Below are 20,369 nucleotides of genomic sequence, written 5' to 3'. Positions count from 1 at the left end.
ATTTTTAATGTCTTTAAATCTGACAGAGTCAATTTCACGTCCTTTGTTTATGTCACAGTTACGTATGATTTTCCTTATAGACTCTTCAGTAGCATTTGGTATGTAAAATCCATGTCTACTATTTCCATTTACTACTATTTCATCTTTATTGTTGCAAGTATGTTTTAATTCTAACACCCCATATTTAAATTTCTCAGCAAAGTTATTGGAGATCTGGCTTGCCGAACCCGTCATAGACATCATTATTTGCTCATCTATAGATCTATTTTTGGCGCGGCCCAATAATTTATTAACTCCTTTCCACGTTTTTCCTACTATTATTAGCTACTGAGTTAAAATAGTTCTTATAATATTCGTCTTTTCTTTTCTTAATATCCCTGTTTACTCTGTTCCTAAATGAAGTGTGGTTTAGCTTATGTGCAATATTTTCAGGATCGGCCTTCCACACTCTAAACAGTCTATCCCTCTCCTTAGTAATAGCCCTTAGGTTATTAGTCATCCATTCTTTCTCAATTCTAGCCTGTTTATTATTTATTCTGAAAGTCTTTTTGCTGTCATTTTTTGCAGTTATAAATTGTTTTACCAAATAATTAAAAGCAAGTTTGGAATTAGTCACTGGCATGTTCTCCCAATCAAAGCTATCAATTCTTAGCTTTAATTTATTTTCGTCAATTATTTCTCTTTGGATTTGATTTCGAACTGAGCATTCGGTGGGAAGCAAACCATACCCCATCCTAACAGCTATAGGATAATGGTCCGAGAGTTTTGTTTTTATTATACCACCCAGAATTAATGAAATCTCTAACGTATATGTGATCAATACAAGTCTGAGTCAATTCTCCCATCTCGAACCTCCTCACTAGTGTAATCCGAGATCACCGCTGTTAAACCTTTTGAGGACAGTAATGTTTCATATTCTAATTATATCTGAGAAGTTCTTAATATCAATATTGGTATCGCCAATCAAAATCATATTTCCATGCAAAAATTTACTGTTTATTATATCCTCAACTTCCTTCAAGAATGATTGCGGGCCACAGCCAGTGCTCTGAGACGGGGGTCTATATAAAGATAACAACAAAATTTGTGCGCGACCTAAAGGTTCAATTGGCTCAACCATGCCACATATACATTCATTCAAATAATTTTGCATTTAAACTGACAACTGTAAATTTAATTTTTTTAAATGTTGTAGTATAATACCAGGCCACCACCATTCTTACCTTTTCTACAATTACAAACCTTTAAAAAAAATTCATATAAGCAGTCGTGGGACTGCCGATAGAAGTGAAAACGGAACTATTAAGTTGAGAGTAATTAAAACTATATGCAAAAATTATATGAATTTTTTTTATGTTTTATTTATTAGTTTTACATATGATGGGTTAAACAAATCATGAACAAAATATAAATACAAAGTGGTTGAAAAAATAATTAATATACAATTATTTTAATTATACATAGTATTTATATTTACACGAATTTCAATGAATTCAAGTTTGAACATTATTTTCATTATTTACATCATTGTCATCATTAATTTCGACAATACTTAGATTATCTGTTCGTTCAATCATTTCATTGTATTCTAAAAAAGATACAATAGGTTTATGGTAACTGAAATAAGAAATAAAAATGTTTGATTGAAATTTATCTAAATATCGTATAAAAACAGCATCGATAGTCGTTTTATACTTTGTTGTACTGACTTTTCGATCATTAGACATAGTCAAACCTAATGTTTCATTCAAAAAATTCAATTAATGATAAATTTTTGTCATCTGCGAAGTTAATATTAAAAGTCTCCGCTTAATATCAATGTTTAAAAATATATTCGTTGTTTTCATTATTTATTTATCTGTATAAAAATATTAATATGTTTCATACTCACTTTTATACTGAAGTCAATGAATTTAAATTCAATAAATAAACAGTAATCCTTCAATTAAATAATTACAATAATAGTCAAATTAAAAATTCACTTAAATAAACAAAATCCAGTACACACAAGTTGAACTTCCCACGTGGTCAATTTAACTTTACTTATGTATTCTACACTCTAATACTTAATGTACAACGCGTCACATTTACAATTACAGATGTACTGCTACTATAACGTATTGTTGACGTGACTCACAAAATTATACTTATCCAAAAAGCGTCCAACGCGCACATAATACAGTCAGAAATAGTCGATGTATTAGTGTATACGTGTACACAGGCTACTGCGCGTGCGCTAGTCTGGCTCTCCATAGCTATAGATATACTATTATCATTAGCATATTACATTGCGTAGATTTAGTATTAGGCGTTTAATATATCATAAATAGCACAAAGTGACTAAAATAGAATAAACAGATTTTCCAAAGATTATTAACGTTTTCCATGGAAACTACTTTAGCATGTCGGTGACGCGAAACCGAGGATTTTACCCTCTACCAAAACGCTCAACGCGCCTAAAGAAGTTTTCATTTCAAAAACCATCAATATTGTAACCGGCCAAATCATGTTCAGAACAATTTATCTCTGAAAGTACAATTATATCAATTTTGTCAATGTTGTACAATATCTGTAATATAAAAGTATCTCAGTTTTTTTCTAATTTACCTTATATTTAAATATACATTATATGTACAAAAATACATTAATGCCTAACGACCTATTTACATTCGAGCAATGTATGAACCAACTTTCAAAACATAAATAACTGTCTAACATAACAGAATGCAAGTCTATCTCATATTGTATGTTGTTTGATCTATTTATAATTAAAAAAAAAGATTGATACATCTTAAAACAACCAATCTCTATACCAGGATGAGATGCAAATTCAATGAGATACATTGGTTTTAGATTAGCTAACCAATTTTGTTAATGTCATCTAATGTTTTTATTACAATAATGTTTCTATCTTCCTCATTTTTCTTAACCATGATTTTTCCATTTTTGAACCAAACAAACCTGTGGTTGTGGATCCTTGTTTTGGATTTAGCCTCCTTCAGAAGTCCCTTGAAAAAATAGGTCAGGATTTCGTTGAAATAAATCTTCTGACCTGACGATTTATCGGACAACCGTGCCTTCTTGCCAGCTAGTAGCAATGTTCCCCTAGCAGTACTGGTCATAAACTGGATCATTATAGCGGGCGGCCTGTCGTCACTCCTTCTTTGTAGTCTGTGCAGTTTACGGATTTGTTCGGGAACATAGGGAACATTTATTCCACCTGCCAGGTCTCTAACCACTTCTTCGGTCTTCTCATCTTCCAAATTTTCTCCACGGACCGGAACACTCTGTATCTCAAGTTTAACTCTTCTCCCATACTGGTCCAGGTCATTTAGGCGCTCAGTAAGAGATTTCACATCATCTTCACTCCTCACTAACCTCTTCCTAACCTCACTGAGTTCTCTCTTGGTGACCCTATTTTCCTCCCTTAGTGATTTTATTTCTTCTATAATTACATCATATTTTTCTGACATATACTCTAGAGTCTTTTGTACATCATCGACAGTTTTTTTCATTTTCAGTAAGCTATCAAGCTTAGCAGCTATGTTAACCGGGACGGAATCACTATGACCTTCCTCGGAAGTACTCGCAGGCTTATCCTTTCTTCTGCAAGTTGCGCAGGACCACTTGGATTGACCAGCCTTACCCAAACCCTCCCAAGACTGGCCCCGAATACTACATTCGCCAAAATGATAGCCTACCCGACATAACCTACAAATGGCGTAGTCCCCATCATTTGACAGCTCTTCATTACATTTGCCACAATTATTGTTGCCCTCGCTATTTTCCATTGTAGATCAAGTTTAATTTACAATTTGAGCGAAATACACAGACAAATATTACTTTTTCTATATCAAAAAGCACTAAAATAACGGAGCCAAAGATAGCCCAGCCGAACCACACCAGTGCCACCTGGATATCCCTATAGGATATGCCTACGCTTATCGGTAATAAACAACACCCAAATGAATTCTTTGACTCGAGCCTAATAGAATCAGTAGTCACAGTTAAGCTTTCATCTCAATCGACATCACAACCTAGCCCTTTTATTTACGTTATTTTTAGTCCTAATGTCATTACCTTGACGTTTCGATAATCCCAATACATAAAATTCTTCATCGTAAACAATCAGCAGACCTCGCTTTTGGTGTTTTATAATTACGTCGTCAAACCTGTTATCGGTTCGCTGTCACAATTCAGTATCACTGTCCAAGCATCTGTCTATTTCTGAAGTACGCGAATTGTCTTGTTCCATAAGTTAGCGAATGAACTAAAAACTCGTTAAACAACTATAAATAGTTAAACACTAAACATGGAGATCACAATAAGCAGAATATTGATGCGATAAAAATTGAGCACATGACAAAGTATAAACAATAACGAAAGTGCTAACATAAGAAAACGAAACGGAACGATTTGTTCATAAGGATTCAAGATGGCACACAATTGCGATCTAGAGAACAAACAAACAATTATGTGTATCGTTAGCGTCTACAAAGAACACAATGAGTGTAGCACCATCATGCTCTCGCTGGCAACGAGTAACTCTCGGACAAGTTCCTCAATGGGTTAAATGTATTACTTTGCTATTTTCTCGTTGTCACCAAGGTTACTCATAGAACAATTGTATAAATATTTACAGGGGCAAATCACATGGGATGAGATGCACCATCATCGGACTCAATGTTGCTAATCCTAGTATAATCCTATATAAATGAATCTTCATCCAAAACTTTTTAGTCAGTAGCTCAGTTAATTTTCGAGATAAAATACGAAGAGGTAAATGGAAAATTTCTCCAGCCCCTCGAGTTGGACATCAGTTTGGATAAATAAAACTTGATTAGATCATATTTATTTGTAAGACATTGACAAGTGATGTTATACTGGTATTTCACATTCGGAATTTTCTCATGGCCTAGTGCAGTTTCGGAGATGCAGACATGTCGAAGTCGTTAATTTTCATACCCAAAGTCGGTCGCAGCCAGATCTTTAGACCACGCCTGAAACAATATACAATAATTTAATCAAGTACTACTCCATTTTGGTTATTTTGTTTATTAACCCTTTTAGCCCCGGCGTCCGATATACCGGACAGAGGTGGTCTAGCTAAAATGCCCAACGTCCGATATACCGGACGTCTCGAGAATTTAATGTAGCTGGCTAATAATATGTCCAAATGCCAATCAGTTTCGGTATAGTAGTCGGTGAAGAAACGGACTACATGCAAAAACAATAAACCTTCCAATTGGCATCGTATTTCGTCGTCATTGAGCGTAGTTTATTTGTCGATGTCAGATGTCAGACGACTTCAGTTGCATTGTTGTTGTATGCTGACTTATAACCTCAATTAGTTTGCGTGATTGAAAGCGGTTGTTTTTCGTGTGATTTATTGTATTATTAGTAAAAGATCATTAGTAAACGTCGTAGAGAAAAGTTACCAGTGAGTGAAAACACTTTGATAAAACACTGGTACTTTGGCATTATACCAACCACACCCATACATGAATCGTTATTTGACATTTTGCTTCTACTGATTACTAGATTAGCGTAGAACAATATTTCGTCAATATAAAACAGGAATTGTCTTATCGCAAAACCCCTCCCCATCCTCAGACAGAGGTCAAAGTCGAGCGGTCTCGTAGATAAGTGATTGCAGAGTCCCGCCGCGCGGGCCTGCCGTAATCGGGATTCTCGAGAAAGATAAGATAACAGCGACAAAAATACCGATCACAATACCTGGAAATTCTTGTTGATTAATGGAATGTTAGTTCTGTTACTCAACTACATCGTTTTATAACGTTCTAAGTTCATTGAAAAAGGTTTAAGCGTTGGGGGCATATAACGGAATCTGACCCCATTCCCAAAGTACCATAAAATGTATATATTGTAAATATTATTTCTTTTACTTTTTTGAAAAATTAAACAAGTTTTAGTCTTACAAAACCATTACAATTAGTTTGTGTTATTTTACAATTGTTATTATTTCAAAAGTGCAAAAACAAGTAAACATATCTGTATACTTCTACTGACGTGTATGTGGAAATATGAAGAAGTGCTTATGCAGCAATACAATTAATTGGATATATCTCCTGAATTTATCAAGGAAAGTTCTTAAAATTTTGTGTGTGTAGTAAGAAATATGTGTACAACAAAATTGCTTCATTTTTCAGGGGCTACAATTTTTTTTTCTACCGTTTATGTATGTCCAAACTATAAAAAATTAAAAAAATAAAAAAAAAAATTTATGTATAAATACGCTAAAAAAACAAATCATTCTGTAAAAGTACTTTTTAACTATTACATCTAAGAGTACAATTATTTTTGAACAATTTAAAACAAAAACCTAAAAATTATCTTCAAAAAGCACTACGGTCCCTTATCGCCATGGGCTTTCTGGCAAGTCCATGGAAAAATGGCTGGGGTTAAAAGGGTTAATATTTAAAAAATGTCAGACGTGAACTGATGTGCATATTAGTGCACATCTGAGTTTAAAGGGTTGCAAACGCAGAGTTCGAAATTTTATTGAACATCTCTTAGCAGTTAAAAACTCTCATTAAAAATTAAGTTGAACATAAGTTTCGATTAAATAGAAGCTTAAATAAATCATATTTATTTGTAAGACATTGACAAGTGATGCATTATTGATAATTTCACTGGTGGTTTACGTTCTGAGTGTTCTCATGGCCTAGCGCACTTTCGGATATGCAGACATGTCGCAGACGTTAATGTTCATAACCAAAGCCAGTTGAAGCCAGATCGTTAGTCCATGTCTGAAAACAATATTCAATAATTTAATCAAATATTCCTCCGTTTTTATTATTTTGTTTATTAATATAATTGTCTCTGTAACAAAAGTATTTCGAAAGCTCAACACTTTGACAAGTGGAATTTCTGTATAAACATTTTCGAGGAAAATGTGATGGCCTTCATCTAATAATTCAGGCTTTTTAAGAAGTTTAATCACATCCTTTTGGTTATCTCCAAGTTATTATCCAAATAATCTGATCCGCTGTACAATTCAATGTGATTGATGTAATTTGAACTGATATCACACAGTTCAAACTTTTATTCTATATCTGGAATATCTTTTATAGGGAAGATATTGATTATTTGCGCATCTATTTTTCCTCTCAACAATAGACTCATCTATACTTAAGTTCTGAAAGGGAACAAAATACTTTTTTTATATTGTCATTGATGTTTTCCAATAAAAACCTTATTCTGATCCAGAGATTGTAACCTGGCTGTCCTCTCCATACGGTCTGTTGTGATGTTATGTGAAAAATTGAATTTATTATTTGAATCTATTGCAGCTCATTATTTTTGAAAAAAGGGACATTTTATTCAAATCTTGTATCACAGTAAGTTTTTAATTTTTTTTGCCAAATAGACCCATGTTTATGAGCTCTCCAAAATATCTCCTTAGTTCATTTAGTGTCAGCTCAACCCATTACTGTAGTCTAAATGCATTTCTCATCTCATATTTTAATTGGCAATAAAAAATTAATTAAATAAATATAAGTATGGATTGGAAACAAAAAAACTATTGCACTGCACTTACTGACTAATTACTATAATGGTTTGTTTACGATTTAGTATGTTAAAATACATATATATATATATATATATATATATATATATATATATATATATATATATATATATACAAGTATATATAAGTATATATACAAAGTGCAAAATAAATAAGATTGCACTCACTTATTGCCGCAACTATGATAATGCAGGATATAAGAAATATGGCGGATATTAACAATTGCAGTATTTTCATCTTGTATAGGCGCACGACAAACAGCTACTGTGACGTGATCAATAAGGCAGTGAAGGATGAAGCAATACACACTAGAACTTGTACTATCTGTAATAGCATTACGTAAGTGGTGGTAACGTCGGTTTTATCTCCTTTAATGGATCCACTGTTTATTACTAACCATTAATGCTAATAGTGCTGATATTCTATTCTGACCACGTGACGCATTATGCATTGTGATCCGATATGACGTGGCTAAAATTTCAAGAGCTAATTTAAACTTTTTGCAGGGACTTGATTTGAAACCATTTATGTCGTCCTTGCAGAAATTCGTATCTAGCTACATTCCATAGAGATTATGCGCCCAAACACGACCTGGGAGAGTGGAATGTGGGTAACCCGAACCAGTATAACACTTTTATATAATATTCATGGTATGAGGCAAATTGCTATGTCTAATGACAGTCTAGGAGCAGAAAGCCAATTTAAATTTTATAAGCACATAAACTTTTATTCCTTATTAAAATCGATAATGGAATATGCCTTATGAAAGTTCGATTGTAAGCCGCTCTTTTTTGTAGAGGTTGACTAGAAGGCTATAAAATGGGTCGTTTCAAATATTTAATTCAATAAAAAAACTTGTGTTTAAAACCCATTAGGGAGGAGTTAACTTTATTCTGAACTGACCTTTACAAGGCAATTAAAATCAGCTCTTTTGGAGGCAGTTGGTAAAGAATTCATAAAATAATTTCCATTAAAGATAAACTTATAATTTTGTTTTGTTTTGTAGAAAACATTGCGTTCTTTAAAAACAAAATATAATCACTGTACATAAAAAAAATGTTTGTAACAATATAAAATATTATTAATTCTTTTAGGAATTTTAAAAGCAATTTGCTATAAAAACTATTTCAAAAATTTTAAGCCATCTAAACCATATATTTTCTAAAACTCTATAATGTTTTTCACGTGGAAACAAAAACTTACATTTATATCTGAAGGGTTAGGGGTGAAAAGGGGAATGTCAATTTTTCACATTTTTCAGGAATTGAGATTTACTGTCTAAATCTAATTCTACGCCTACAGATACGTTCATATTTTCTTAGTTTTTTTAATATGATTTGCGCTAATGTTTGCTACTACTATTAATATAACTCCCTAGTCATAAAAAATATCTTTTATACTCGTATTTAAATAAAATAAAATTGGTAGGTTAACTCTTGTTTTTAGGAGGAAAAAAAGGAGGAATGTCAAATAAATTATTCAAACAAAGAGAACAGTTTATTGAAAATAACTTTCAAAATAGTCTCAAGTAGCAAAAAGGAACCTTATATTATTGTTACAGCTATTATATAACTGGATTGCAGGTGTTTCATATTTTACTGCCGGTTAGTCTTTTTTTTCCTTTTTTCCCCTGGTTCCATTTTCGGTAGGTGACCGAAGAACTCGACTTTTTAAACTTGATTCCCTTTTCCTTACAGAAAACATGTTAGCTTTCATTAGATGCACTTTTTTATCTAGTGTGGTGCAAATTTCTTTAACTTTTTCTCCCACTCCAACTTTTCGAGGACGATCTTAGAGCAGTGTTCATTTAGCCCACTATGAACAGAACTCCTACTGTTGTATCAGATCACATGAACAGCAGGTGCCCTTGTCCTGTGGTATCCAACACGAAATAATTGAATTTTTTGCGTTAACAAAATTTTCTCGTACTTGTCGTATTGAAACTACAATAATCTGAGCGGATACTTCTCCTTTGTTTACAGTACTAAAGCATTTTTGCACTATTTAAATTTAAGGGTTAATAAGTTTTTTTAGAATCTTTTAGGCAAAGAGTGTTCTTTTTCCCCTTCTGAAACAAAGCAAATTTGTTCATTATACAGCATCAAAAGTTTGTTTAGTAACAGTATGCTTATGTTAGTAATGCTTGCCTTCGCCCATCAGTTGGTTGTGGATTCCTTTCTTAACGTACATTTCGAATTATCTCAACATTATTTTGGCTAATTCCATGCAAAGAGTAAAATGCTTTAAAGGCCATGGAACAGAGGGAGTTCTTCAACACCGAGATATGATCACGAATGAAGTCTGTGCTTTATGTCTTCCTCCTTGTCCACTAAGTGCCTACCGTTTGAGGAACAGGCCTAAACTATAATTAAAACCAACCAAATAACTGTTCTGTTTCATTAACAGCAGTTGTGTTAAAATCTGATGAAAGACTTGTTGCTCTCTGTTTTTATTGATGTTATTAAATACATTTTTAACCTAGCACAGGCTGCAACGGTTGGTCCTAACCTCACATGTGTGTTAAGTGTGAGATAAAAGTTTGTTTTTAACATCACTCAGCCTGCCCAGAACTGAATGGGAATTTTTTTTTCTTCAACCAATGTAGGGTCCACTAACATTACCTTCTTCATCCAACCTAATTATACTGATTGGAACTTTCATTCCACCAATTATGACTAATTTAACTATTCCCCACTAACCATGTCAAACAACTCCCAAACAGCACAATAATCATAAACTCAATACAGTCTGACCACAATCATTGAACAGTTGTGTACCAGCAGTTGCTTATTGCTGGGATATTTTGACATTCCCCCTTTTTTTCCTCTTATCACTATGACAGTCCCCCATTTTTCCTCTTGCCTATTTTCAAATGCCTGTATCTCATAGACTATCCCCATTATTTCCTATTAAGCAGAATACTAAAAACCACCTTTCTTTCATCATTATGGCAGTATAGTACATTAAAACACTTGAAAAATTGACATTCCCCCTTTTTCCATCTGACCCTTCATCTGTGAAAATAAACATGCGACAAATGTGTTTTGTGATAACCTACGGTTCTGCATTTGCGATTTCATCATCAGTTGTAGGTTGCCATGGAATTTAGTCTATATTGAAATGAAATTTTAAAACACTGGATTACTGTAGTTACTAAGTCTTATTATTTACACTATATACACATGTTTCTTCAGGACTTTTAGTAGTTTAGCTTCGTATGAAAATCCTTGAAAACATTTTTCAAGATGCAGTGGAATTTGACACCGGTCACACATCCAAGCAGTCTCAGACCTCTTGTTGTGGGAAAAGCAAACTTTACAAGCTCTGGTCGGATGAAGTTTGCTTGCTGTGGGTGGGACTTTCATAGGGAAAATGTGCCCACTGCTTTGCCTGGAGTCGCAATGGTGACGGATTGATTGCGGCTCTTCCAGGTGACGTCTTTGATGGAATTGTTACTGCGGCGGTCAAAATCTGTTCAAGGTTTAGTCGAAAATCTGTAAAATGCATCTTTTTTTATCTTTTTGATTTTCTTAAAAATACAGAATTCATTGTAGAGTTTCACATCAAGAAGATAGAAAAAAATCTTCTTATTAGCCTTTACAGTTCGTCTTATTATAGAGAAGGTCGACAGTACTTGGTCTTGTCGATCCACACCCAACATACCTTTGTTTATAGTCAATCACGCATTTAGGGTTTTTTTTTATTTCTACTTGTTGGTCTTCTTCATTCACAATTTTAGAAACTTCCATTTCAATATATTCATGTACTGTTGATAACATGTGTACATATTTGTGGTCGCTCCATTTTATAGCAAGAACGCCCCGACCAGATCGTTTGATCGCTTCCCTCTTTTGCAGTTCAACATGCTTGAATACTTGAGGCATACATCTCCTAGGCAACAAAGCAGTACCCACAGCATACGTATCATGTTCAAGAAGCTTCTCGTACAGGTGGGGGGGAGGAATATCAATTATCAAGGTAAAAAACATAATCCATATCGAAAAAAGGCTGTAGCAAATTAAGCGTGACAGCTTCACTAGCCAATTTGTCGTCAATTTTGTCCTCCCCAACGTATATTTTTAATGTACAACAGTAACCAGAGGAAGATTCACAAACCTTGTAAATCTTAACCCGAATCGAGCCCTTTTCTTGGGATTGAAGTGAATTATACTTAGCCTGCTTCTCATTTCAGTTTCATCTAGCGCAATGTCTCTTTCTGGCTCCAACATATGAAGGAACTTTGTTTCTAAATATCTAATAACTGGTCTCAGTGTTTTCAACTTATCATGCTGATTTTCGGTTTTAATGTTTTCATAATAAAAAAGGAAGAAATTGAGATATATTATTGAATCTCAAATGAAATTGTTTCGGTAAATATGGGCGGTAAATATTTTCTTATGGGTCCAGTAGTGTTTGAGTTCAGGCTTTTCCACCTGGCCCATGTTCACATAAAGCGCAAAGTAAACTTTTAGCTCATCCCTAGTAACATCTACTCACTTACTATCTGACGTCAACCTCTTCCTACCAGGTAACGTAAGCTACGTAGCGTGTGTACATTTATTCCAGGTACACCACGAAACTTTTTTGGGGGACATTTTTTATGTCTAACCAAGGCCAATCACTGTCAACAAACTAGGTTTTTCTTAGCTTTACATTTGGGGGGATTTTTGAAGATCTTACAGTAGGAGATTGTTTAGGCCTAGGCCTACCAGGGTTTTGTTTTTTGGGGACCTGAGTCTTTGTTATATGTTTTTAAAGAAACCAAACTTTTTCAGGTAGATTTTGTTTTGGATTAGTCTCAATATTTGGCTCAAAAGTACTACAAATCATATGAATAGGCTCCATACTAGTATCAATGCTAGTACTTGGAACTTCAGTAAAATCAGTGTCTTCAATAGGGTTAGGACTACCATTATTATTTAGGCCTACCTCACTGTTCTCTGTGAACTCCTCAAACAATCTAGGTGAAAGCCGAGACTCACTTGGTGATTGCCTAGATTTGGATTTGGAAGTCAGGCTCGTGTGTATGCATTCAGTCCGCTAGGAGCGGCATCGAGTCAGACTCGTCTGTATTCCTCAATGGGTTAACAAAGTAAAATATACAGGAATGTGATGAACTGTAAAAATCAACCTGTTTAACAACTTAAATAAGTATATGTTATACAATGTAAATTGATGCCCTAATTATATAGTCAAATGATTGTACAGTATTACATTTACTCAACATAATTCCAAGATACAGAGTAAACAAGGTATGAATTTTCTATAAATAGTTACAAAAAAATGTTTTTCTTTTTTATAATGGAACCGATTATAATAGTGAAACTGAGTGCAAGCAATTGTGTAGGCATAAAATTTAAAACCTTGAAACTAATTTTGTGTACTATCTATATTCGAGCTGAGCGCTTTGTATAATAATCTCATTTTAAATTTACATATGTACATTGAATATAGGTTTTGTTCTGTGTGTCAGTCATATTGCTAAACACGGTATCAAGAAGTTGTTCATTTGTACAAACTACCGCGAACATGTGCAAAATTATTAAATTCTTATGGATGAAAATATAAGATGGCTCACAAGTAGCATAAAGGTAAGTTATACATTGACGGAGTTGACTGATAGGAAAGGGTTGTTATTTTAGGGACGTGCCTCAATATATAGTTGTGGCTCTGGATATAATTGACACCTACACGTAGTAACATGAAAATATGAATAATCTAATATATATACAACCGCATGTGTAACTGACTGACTGACTGACTCACTCACTCACGTATACTAATTCTAACCTACTTCCAGATGAGTTAGAGACTTGAAATTTGGTACACAGATAGCTTTCCACGTGTAACCACCAGGAAAATCCCGAAAAGTGAGAATTTTTCATTTTCAACCCCTCAAAAAAATTTCCCAAAAAATCGCGCATTCTTCACCCCTGCAGGCATATTTTTTTGTAAGCCCGATAGCGGGCGAACCGTTGGAGCTAGCTCGGATCTGACGGAAAATTCCATGGTCAGGAATGAAGTGAACTACAAAAAAGGTCTAATGACTTTTTGCTCTATCTTCCATGGTTAAGCGACAAAACGCTCGAACATTTGAAATTCCAGAGATTTTTTCGATAAAAATAATGTTTCAAGCCCGATAGCGGCCGAACCGTTGGTCGTAGCTCAAATCTGATTGACCCATCAAATTAGCAAATTGCGCGATCTACAGAAAAGGTCCAGTAATCTTTTGCCCTATCTCGATTGGTTTGGCCGAAAAACGTGATTATGTACAATTTTGTTGTAACTTTTACGCGAAACTTTTGTTTTTGGGGTCGATAGCGGCGAAACCATTGGTCGGAGGTCAAAATAAGACTAACGTTTTATTTAGGAAATAAGATGACCTACAAAAAAGGTCCAGTGACTTTTTACTATATTTCCCTTAGTTTGACCGCAAAACGCGATTAAGTGAAAAAATTGGACATTTTCGCCTAAAAATTTACATTCCGGGCTTGATAGCGGCTAAACGGTTGGTCGTAACTCAAAACAAATTTTAAACGGGATTTAGGAAATCACGTGATCTACAGAAAAGGTTCAGTGACTTCGGGAGTTGGCTGAGCGTTAGCTAAGCGTCAATAGTAGATAGGGACAGAGGAATATTTATTATGTTCACAGACACAATACCCTCTAAAAAAGGCCCAAGTGTGTCATTAACCCCCGGTAATATTAACCCCCCCCCCGGGGATTTCCTGGTATGACCTGATAACCTCCTGTACATTCAACCCCCTGATGTGTTTAACCCCCCTGGTAACATTAAACCCCCCCAGGGAATTTCCTGCCATGACCTCATGTCCGAATTTTACCAGTCACCAAATCTCTTAACCCCCCCCCCTGGGAAGATCCTGGTATGACCAGATAACCCCCTGGAGACTTATCCCCCGGTAACGTTAACCCCCCCTGGGAATTTGTTCATATGACCAGACAATATCCTGACGAAATTAAACCCCCTCTTGTCTTAACCTCCTTAACATTAATCACCCACCCAGGGAATTTCTCGCCTTGACTAGATAGTCTCCTGGTGATATTAAACCCCCTGTTCGACTTAAAAATACTGCCTTGAGGTCGGTTTTTATTATGTTTATACTAAACAATTCAAGATAGCTGACCCGTGCAGACTTTTCTCCCGAGCTCATTTCTGGCTAAACCATAGGTCGTAGATCAGATCTGAGGGCACAATCGAAAGACAAAATTAAATTTCCAACAAGAAAGGTCCAGTCACTTTTTGTCGTATCTCTAACGGTTTAACCGCAAAATGCCCTCAAAGTCAAAAGTTTTTACGAATCCGGAAAAAAATCTATGAAAAAGGTCAATTTTTAAATCCCTTGTCATTTACTTAATGTCCGGACTTTAGGTTTAAAAAAAGTCTCCACTCCAGAAACAGTCTACCAACAAGAATTCCGTCAAATACTAGGCAGCCTCGCACCTTGCGATGTTGTCTACACTGACGGGTCAAAGGAACGTTGTAGAACTGGATGTGCTTTCGTCACTGGGGTAAGACGATACGGATTTCGTCTCCCCAACGACTCTTCTATTTTCACGGCCGAATTAACAGCCATCCAAAAGGCCCTAAATATAACGTTTCCCATGACTAAAAAATTGGTTATCTGCAGCGACTCCCTTAGTGGTATACAAGCCATCAGCGACATGTTTTCAAAACACATCATCATCCGCGAAATATGGCACTCTTTGTCTTCCCTTCAGTCCGAAGGTGTTGCTGTCTTCCTTGTCTGGGTACCTGGACACATTGGAGTATCCGGAAACGAGCTGGCAGATAGAGGAGCTAAGGAAGCATTACAACTCCAGCCTTACACCGCACGGATGATTTCTTCCGACATTACCCCGGTAGTGAAGGCCAAACTGAAAGCCAAATGGAATAGCGATTGGCGGGCAGTCGTCAACAACAAGTTACGGCTTATTAAAGACTGTGTTGGACTCTGGGAAACAGCGAACCGCCTGAGTCGTCGTGAGGAGGTTGTGTTGTGTCGCCTGCGGCTAGGCCACACGCTTCTCACACATGGCTTCCTCATGAGTAGAGATGATCCTCCGGTCTGCGACACATGTGACACTGTCATTACTGTCAAACATGTGCTTGTTGACTGCCCTCGCTATTCGGTACATAGGCGCAACTCGAATCTGCCGGCTTCGTTGAACGATATTCTTTGTGACGACGAGACGGTAACTCAAAGATTGCTGTGTTTTCTGAATGCAACGTCACTGATTAATAAAATATAATTTAAATTTTAAATTTATTTATTCAGATTATCTATTGTTGTTAATATTTATAAATTTTATTATTTATTTTATATATCATTATCTTGACAGCTGCCAAATTAGCCCCTTTACAGCTAACTTGGTGGCAGTAAATTGTGTTAAGTTTTTACAGTTTATTTAATTAATGTTATGTACCTTGTCCTTATTTATGTTCTATTTATCTTTTAGTCCTTATATAGGTTAAGACCTCTCTACAGTCTTTCCCTTGTCATATTTATTGTTATCTAGTTTTAAGTATAAATTATTTACTCACCTACTTGTCGTAATTCCTATTTTTGTTATATACAATGTAATCTGTATGCACCTAATTGACACTACCAGATACGAGTAGGTGTCAATTCTTTCTTGAGGGCTATGATAACCTCAGCGTTTTTTGCCCCTTAGGACTTAACCAGTCACCGAATTCCGCTTATCCCCGAATTTGCAAGCGTTTACTTTGGGGGCCTGGGGGCGTAGCCCCCAGCGAGCCGAAGGCGAGTCCTATATATATACAGCCGCATGTGAAACTGACTGACTCACTCACTCACTCACTGATATATAGATACAAATTCTAACATACTTCTAGAAGTGCTGGAAACTTCAAATTTGGCACGCAGGTACCTTTCACAATATGATCCGGAGGAAAAGTCTGAAAACCGGACTTTTTTACTTTTAAAGCCCTCAAAAAAATTCGAGAAAATTCACGCATTTTTCACCCCTGCAGGCCTTTTTTGTAAGCCCGATAGCGGGCGAACCGTTGGAGCTAGCTCGGATCTGACGGAAAATTCATAATCAGGAATGAAATGAACTACAAAAAAGGTCCAGTGACTTTTTGCTCTATCTTCCATGGTTAAGCGACAAAACGCTCGAACATTTGACATTCCAGAGATTTTTTCGCTTAAAATAAAGTTTTCGAGCCCGATAGCGGCCGAACCGTTGGTCGTAGCTCAAATCTGATTGACCCATCAAATTAGCAAATTGCGCGATCTACAGAAAAGGTCCAGTGACTTTTTGCCCTTTCTCTATTGGTTTGGCCGAAAAACGTGATTATGTGCAATTTTTTTGTAATATTTTACGTGAAAAGTTTGTTTTTGAGGTCGATAGCGGAGAAACAATTGGTCGGAGGTCAAACTAAAACAAAGGTTCGATTTAGGAAATAATATGATCTACAAAAAAGGTCCAGTGACTTTTTACTATATCTCCATTAGTTTGACCGCAAAACGCGATTAAGTGAAAATATTTGGAAATTTTCGCCTACACATTTACATTCCGGCCTTGATAGCGGCTAAACGGTTGGTCGTAGCTCAAAACAAATTTTGACTGAGATTTAGGAAATCACGTGATCTAAAGAAAAAGTTCAGTAACATTTTGCCCTATCCTCAACGGTTTGGCCGCATAACGCGTTTTAAAGTTTTTGATTTTTTGAGTTTTACGTGAGATTTTGTTTTCTGGTCTCTATTTCAGACAAAATCTTAGGTCTAGCCCAGGTGAAAAATTTGATTTTAATACAAAATAATGCGATCTACACAAAAGGCCCAGTGACCTTTTAATCTATCTTCCATGATTTAGCCGTAAAACGTGATTATATTGAAAATTTCACTTAAAAACTAACTTTTCGTGCTCGATAGTGGCCGAACCGTTGCCCCTAGCTTAGTTTCCAAGCCCGATAGATGCAAAACCATTTGTCGTAGCTCATAATATATTTGTAAGACAATTTAGGAATTAGCGTGATCTACAAAAAGATTTCAGTAACTTTTGGTCCTATATCTATTGGTTTAGCTGAAAAACGCGTTTTAAAGCAAAGTTAGTGTAATTTTAACGTAAAAAATAGATTCCGGGCTCGATAGCGGCCAAACTGTAGGACGTTGCTCAAAACAATAACAATATGCGATTTAGGAAATAAAGTGCTCTACAAAAAAGTTTGAGTGTCTTTTGGCCCTATCTATATTGGTTTAACCGTAAAACGCGTTCAAATGTAAAAATGTTGTAATTTTCACATGAAAAGTTTATTTGCGGTCCTGATAATGGCCTAGTAGCTTTTTCAACGTAGCTCCAAACGTTAATCCAAAGTTAGTAAATGAAGTAAACTACAAAAAATGTTCAGTGACGTTTTGTTCTATCTCTTATTGTTAGGCGAGAAAACGCTCGCGTAGATGATATTACCGTGACCTTCGCGTTGCAAACAACGATTTGAGCTCGAAAGTGGCTGAGTGAGTGGCGGTAGCTGAACTTTAATTTCAGTTTCAGTTAGAAAATGGGGAGATCTACAAATAAGATCATGTGTATGTTTCATGTATCTTTAACGGTTTACCCGAAAAATGGAAATTTTATGAAGATAGTAGTTAGGGACAGAATACGTGATTTCACCGTACACACCTTCAGTTAGTAATAAATTGCGGCAAAACTAGAGGGCATATCAAAAATCTGAGGTCAGAACACCCAAAACAAATCATATTTCCTACATAAAATGTCCAGTCACTTTTTATCATATCTTCAACGGTTAAGAGACAAAACGCCTCAAAGTTAAAAGTTTGGTTCACGTCGTAAAACTGAGTTTATTCTATCTACTATATTTGAAATGCAGAGTCCGTTCGAGAAGTGATGGAAACGTGAAATTTTGCACGCACGTCGCTCGTATCTTCAAACCTGCGGGAAAAGTCTGAAAACCCGATTTTTTTTTATTTTGATCCCCTCAAAAGAATTCCCGAACGGACCCCTGTTTTGCCTTTGCAGGCTTTCCTTTGAGGCCCGATAGCGGGCGAACCGTTGGAGCTAGCTTCAATCTGAGGGAAAGTCGTTAGTGGGGAATGAAGTGCTCTACAAAAAAAGGTCTGGTGACTTTCCACTCTATCTCCATCGGTTTGGCTGCAAAACGCGATTAAGTGAAATTTTTTCGTAATTTTCGCCCAAAAATTTACCTTTTAGGCTCGATGGCGGCTAAACGGTTGGTCGTAGCTCAAAACAAATTTTCTGTGGAATTTAGGAAATCACGAGATCTACATAAAAGGTCAATTAACATATTGCCCTATCCGCAATGGTTTGGCCGCAACACGCGTTTTAAAGTTTTGATGTTTTAAGTTTTACTTCAGAATTTAGTTTCTGGGCTCTGTGTCAGCGGAACGTTTATAGTTAGGGTAGATAAAAAAATCGCAATTTAATACGAAACAATGAGGTCTACAAAAAAGGTCCAGTGACTTTTCGCTCTCTCTCCATTGTTTTGGCTGCAAAACGCGCTTGAACAAAAATTTTTATTCGATTTTTCAACAATATTTTACTCCTGATCCGATTGCGACCGAACCATCAGAATCAGCTCAAATGTTTTTTCCAGTGTGTGTTACAAAATGAGGAGATCTACAAAAAAGGTCCTTATCACGTATCCCGTATCTTTAACGGTTAACCTGAAAATGAGAATAATATGAAATTAGTAGATAGGGACGGATTGCTGTTTTTACTGTGCAGACTTCTAGTAAATAATAAATAGCGGCCGAACTAGAGGTTATATCAAAATTCTGAGGGCAGAACACCCAAAACAAATTATATTTCCTACAAGAAATGTCCAGTCACTTTTTATCATATCTTTAACGGTTAAGCGACAAACCGTCTTCAAAGTTAAAAGTTCAGTTCAGTTCACGTTGTAAAATTCAGTCTATCCCTAACTACTAATCTTGAAATGCAGAGTCCGGCTAGCTCTGTACGGTACGTAACAGAGTACCTTAGGCCGTGTGAAACAGAGGCTGATCTTTCCGTTAATTCGTAGATAGGGACGGAGAAGAGAAATTTCCGGATACAAAACATTGTGGAAGCTGTGAACTGTTGGAACACTACTTCATTAGTCTTCCAAGTTAGTTTTTTTCTTATAAGTCTTGTGATTATTCATTTGTTCACGGTACTATGGCGTTTTATTTGCGTTGCTAAGGGCTCTTTCCATCAAGGGAACGAGCAGTTGTTTCCGACGAGCAAAAACTCGCAGTGCACTGCGATTTCTGCTTGTGCCCTTGCCTGGAAAAACTCTTAGATTGGAATTTTCTACTGCGGCCATCGATACGATTCTCATCGCTGGTGATCGTATTTATAGAACATTGCGGGATGAGAATCGTATGGGTGGAAACCGGTATTTGTGTGCTGATGAACTTCCTACCGATTTTCTCATCCATGAACAGTCCGTATCCGTTACAGAAAATTCCTTTGTGCACGACGCTCTGTATCCTCTTGCAGTGGGAGATATGGGCGACTGTATTTTATCTCTGTCCAATGTTTTGGAGGGTTTGATGGCCGAGGATTTTGAAAACATTGGGTTTCTCTTCACTGGACAAACAGTTACAGTTGCTTTTTGGCGATCCCAGGAACAGCTGTACTTGTTTGATCCTCATCCAGTGAACGAGGACAGAGTTTATGATTTGGCCGATGACAAACAATAACCTGGCCCGCCTCTTCCAGTGCGAAAACTATTCTGCACTGGCCTCGTTATTGTTGTCAAATGCTGCTTTGGATGGGTCAGTGAGACAATTCACTGTAAGTAGACTAAAAT

At 36.0% G+C, this 20,369-nt stretch overlaps 1 protein-coding gene across 9 annotated transcripts in view; it reads right to left on the bottom strand.

Annotated features, from left to right (window-relative positions):
* Positions 1–2,818: 2,818 nt before the first annotated feature.
* The window catches only part of LOC124357862, a 102,282-nt gene continuing 84,731 nt past the window's right edge, over positions 2,819–20,369 (bottom strand). For 7 of the 9 annotated variants that reach the window (XM_046809945.1, XM_046809946.1, XM_046809944.1 and 4 more), the window contains one exon: positions 2,819–5,000. In XM_046809945.1, the coding sequence (XP_046665901.1) occupies positions 2,859–3,791 (933 nt within the window). In that variant the 5' untranslated portion in view covers positions 3,792–5,000 and the 3' untranslated portion in view covers positions 2,819–2,858. Of the gene's footprint in view, positions 5,001–6,665; positions 6,771–7,719; positions 8,534–20,369 lie in introns of those variants that run through there. The other 2 variants (XM_046809941.1, XM_046809942.1) reach the window with 2 other exon arrangements.

The sequence above is a fragment of the Homalodisca vitripennis genome, chromosome 3 (genome assembly GCF_021130785.1).
Source record: "Homalodisca vitripennis isolate AUS2020 chromosome 3, UT_GWSS_2.1, whole genome shotgun sequence".
NCBI classification, from domain to species: Eukaryota; Metazoa; Arthropoda; class Insecta; order Hemiptera; family Cicadellidae; genus Homalodisca; species Homalodisca vitripennis.
The sequence above is the reverse complement of the archived record's forward strand: the minus strand, read 5'-3'. Positions and strand labels throughout refer to the sequence as shown.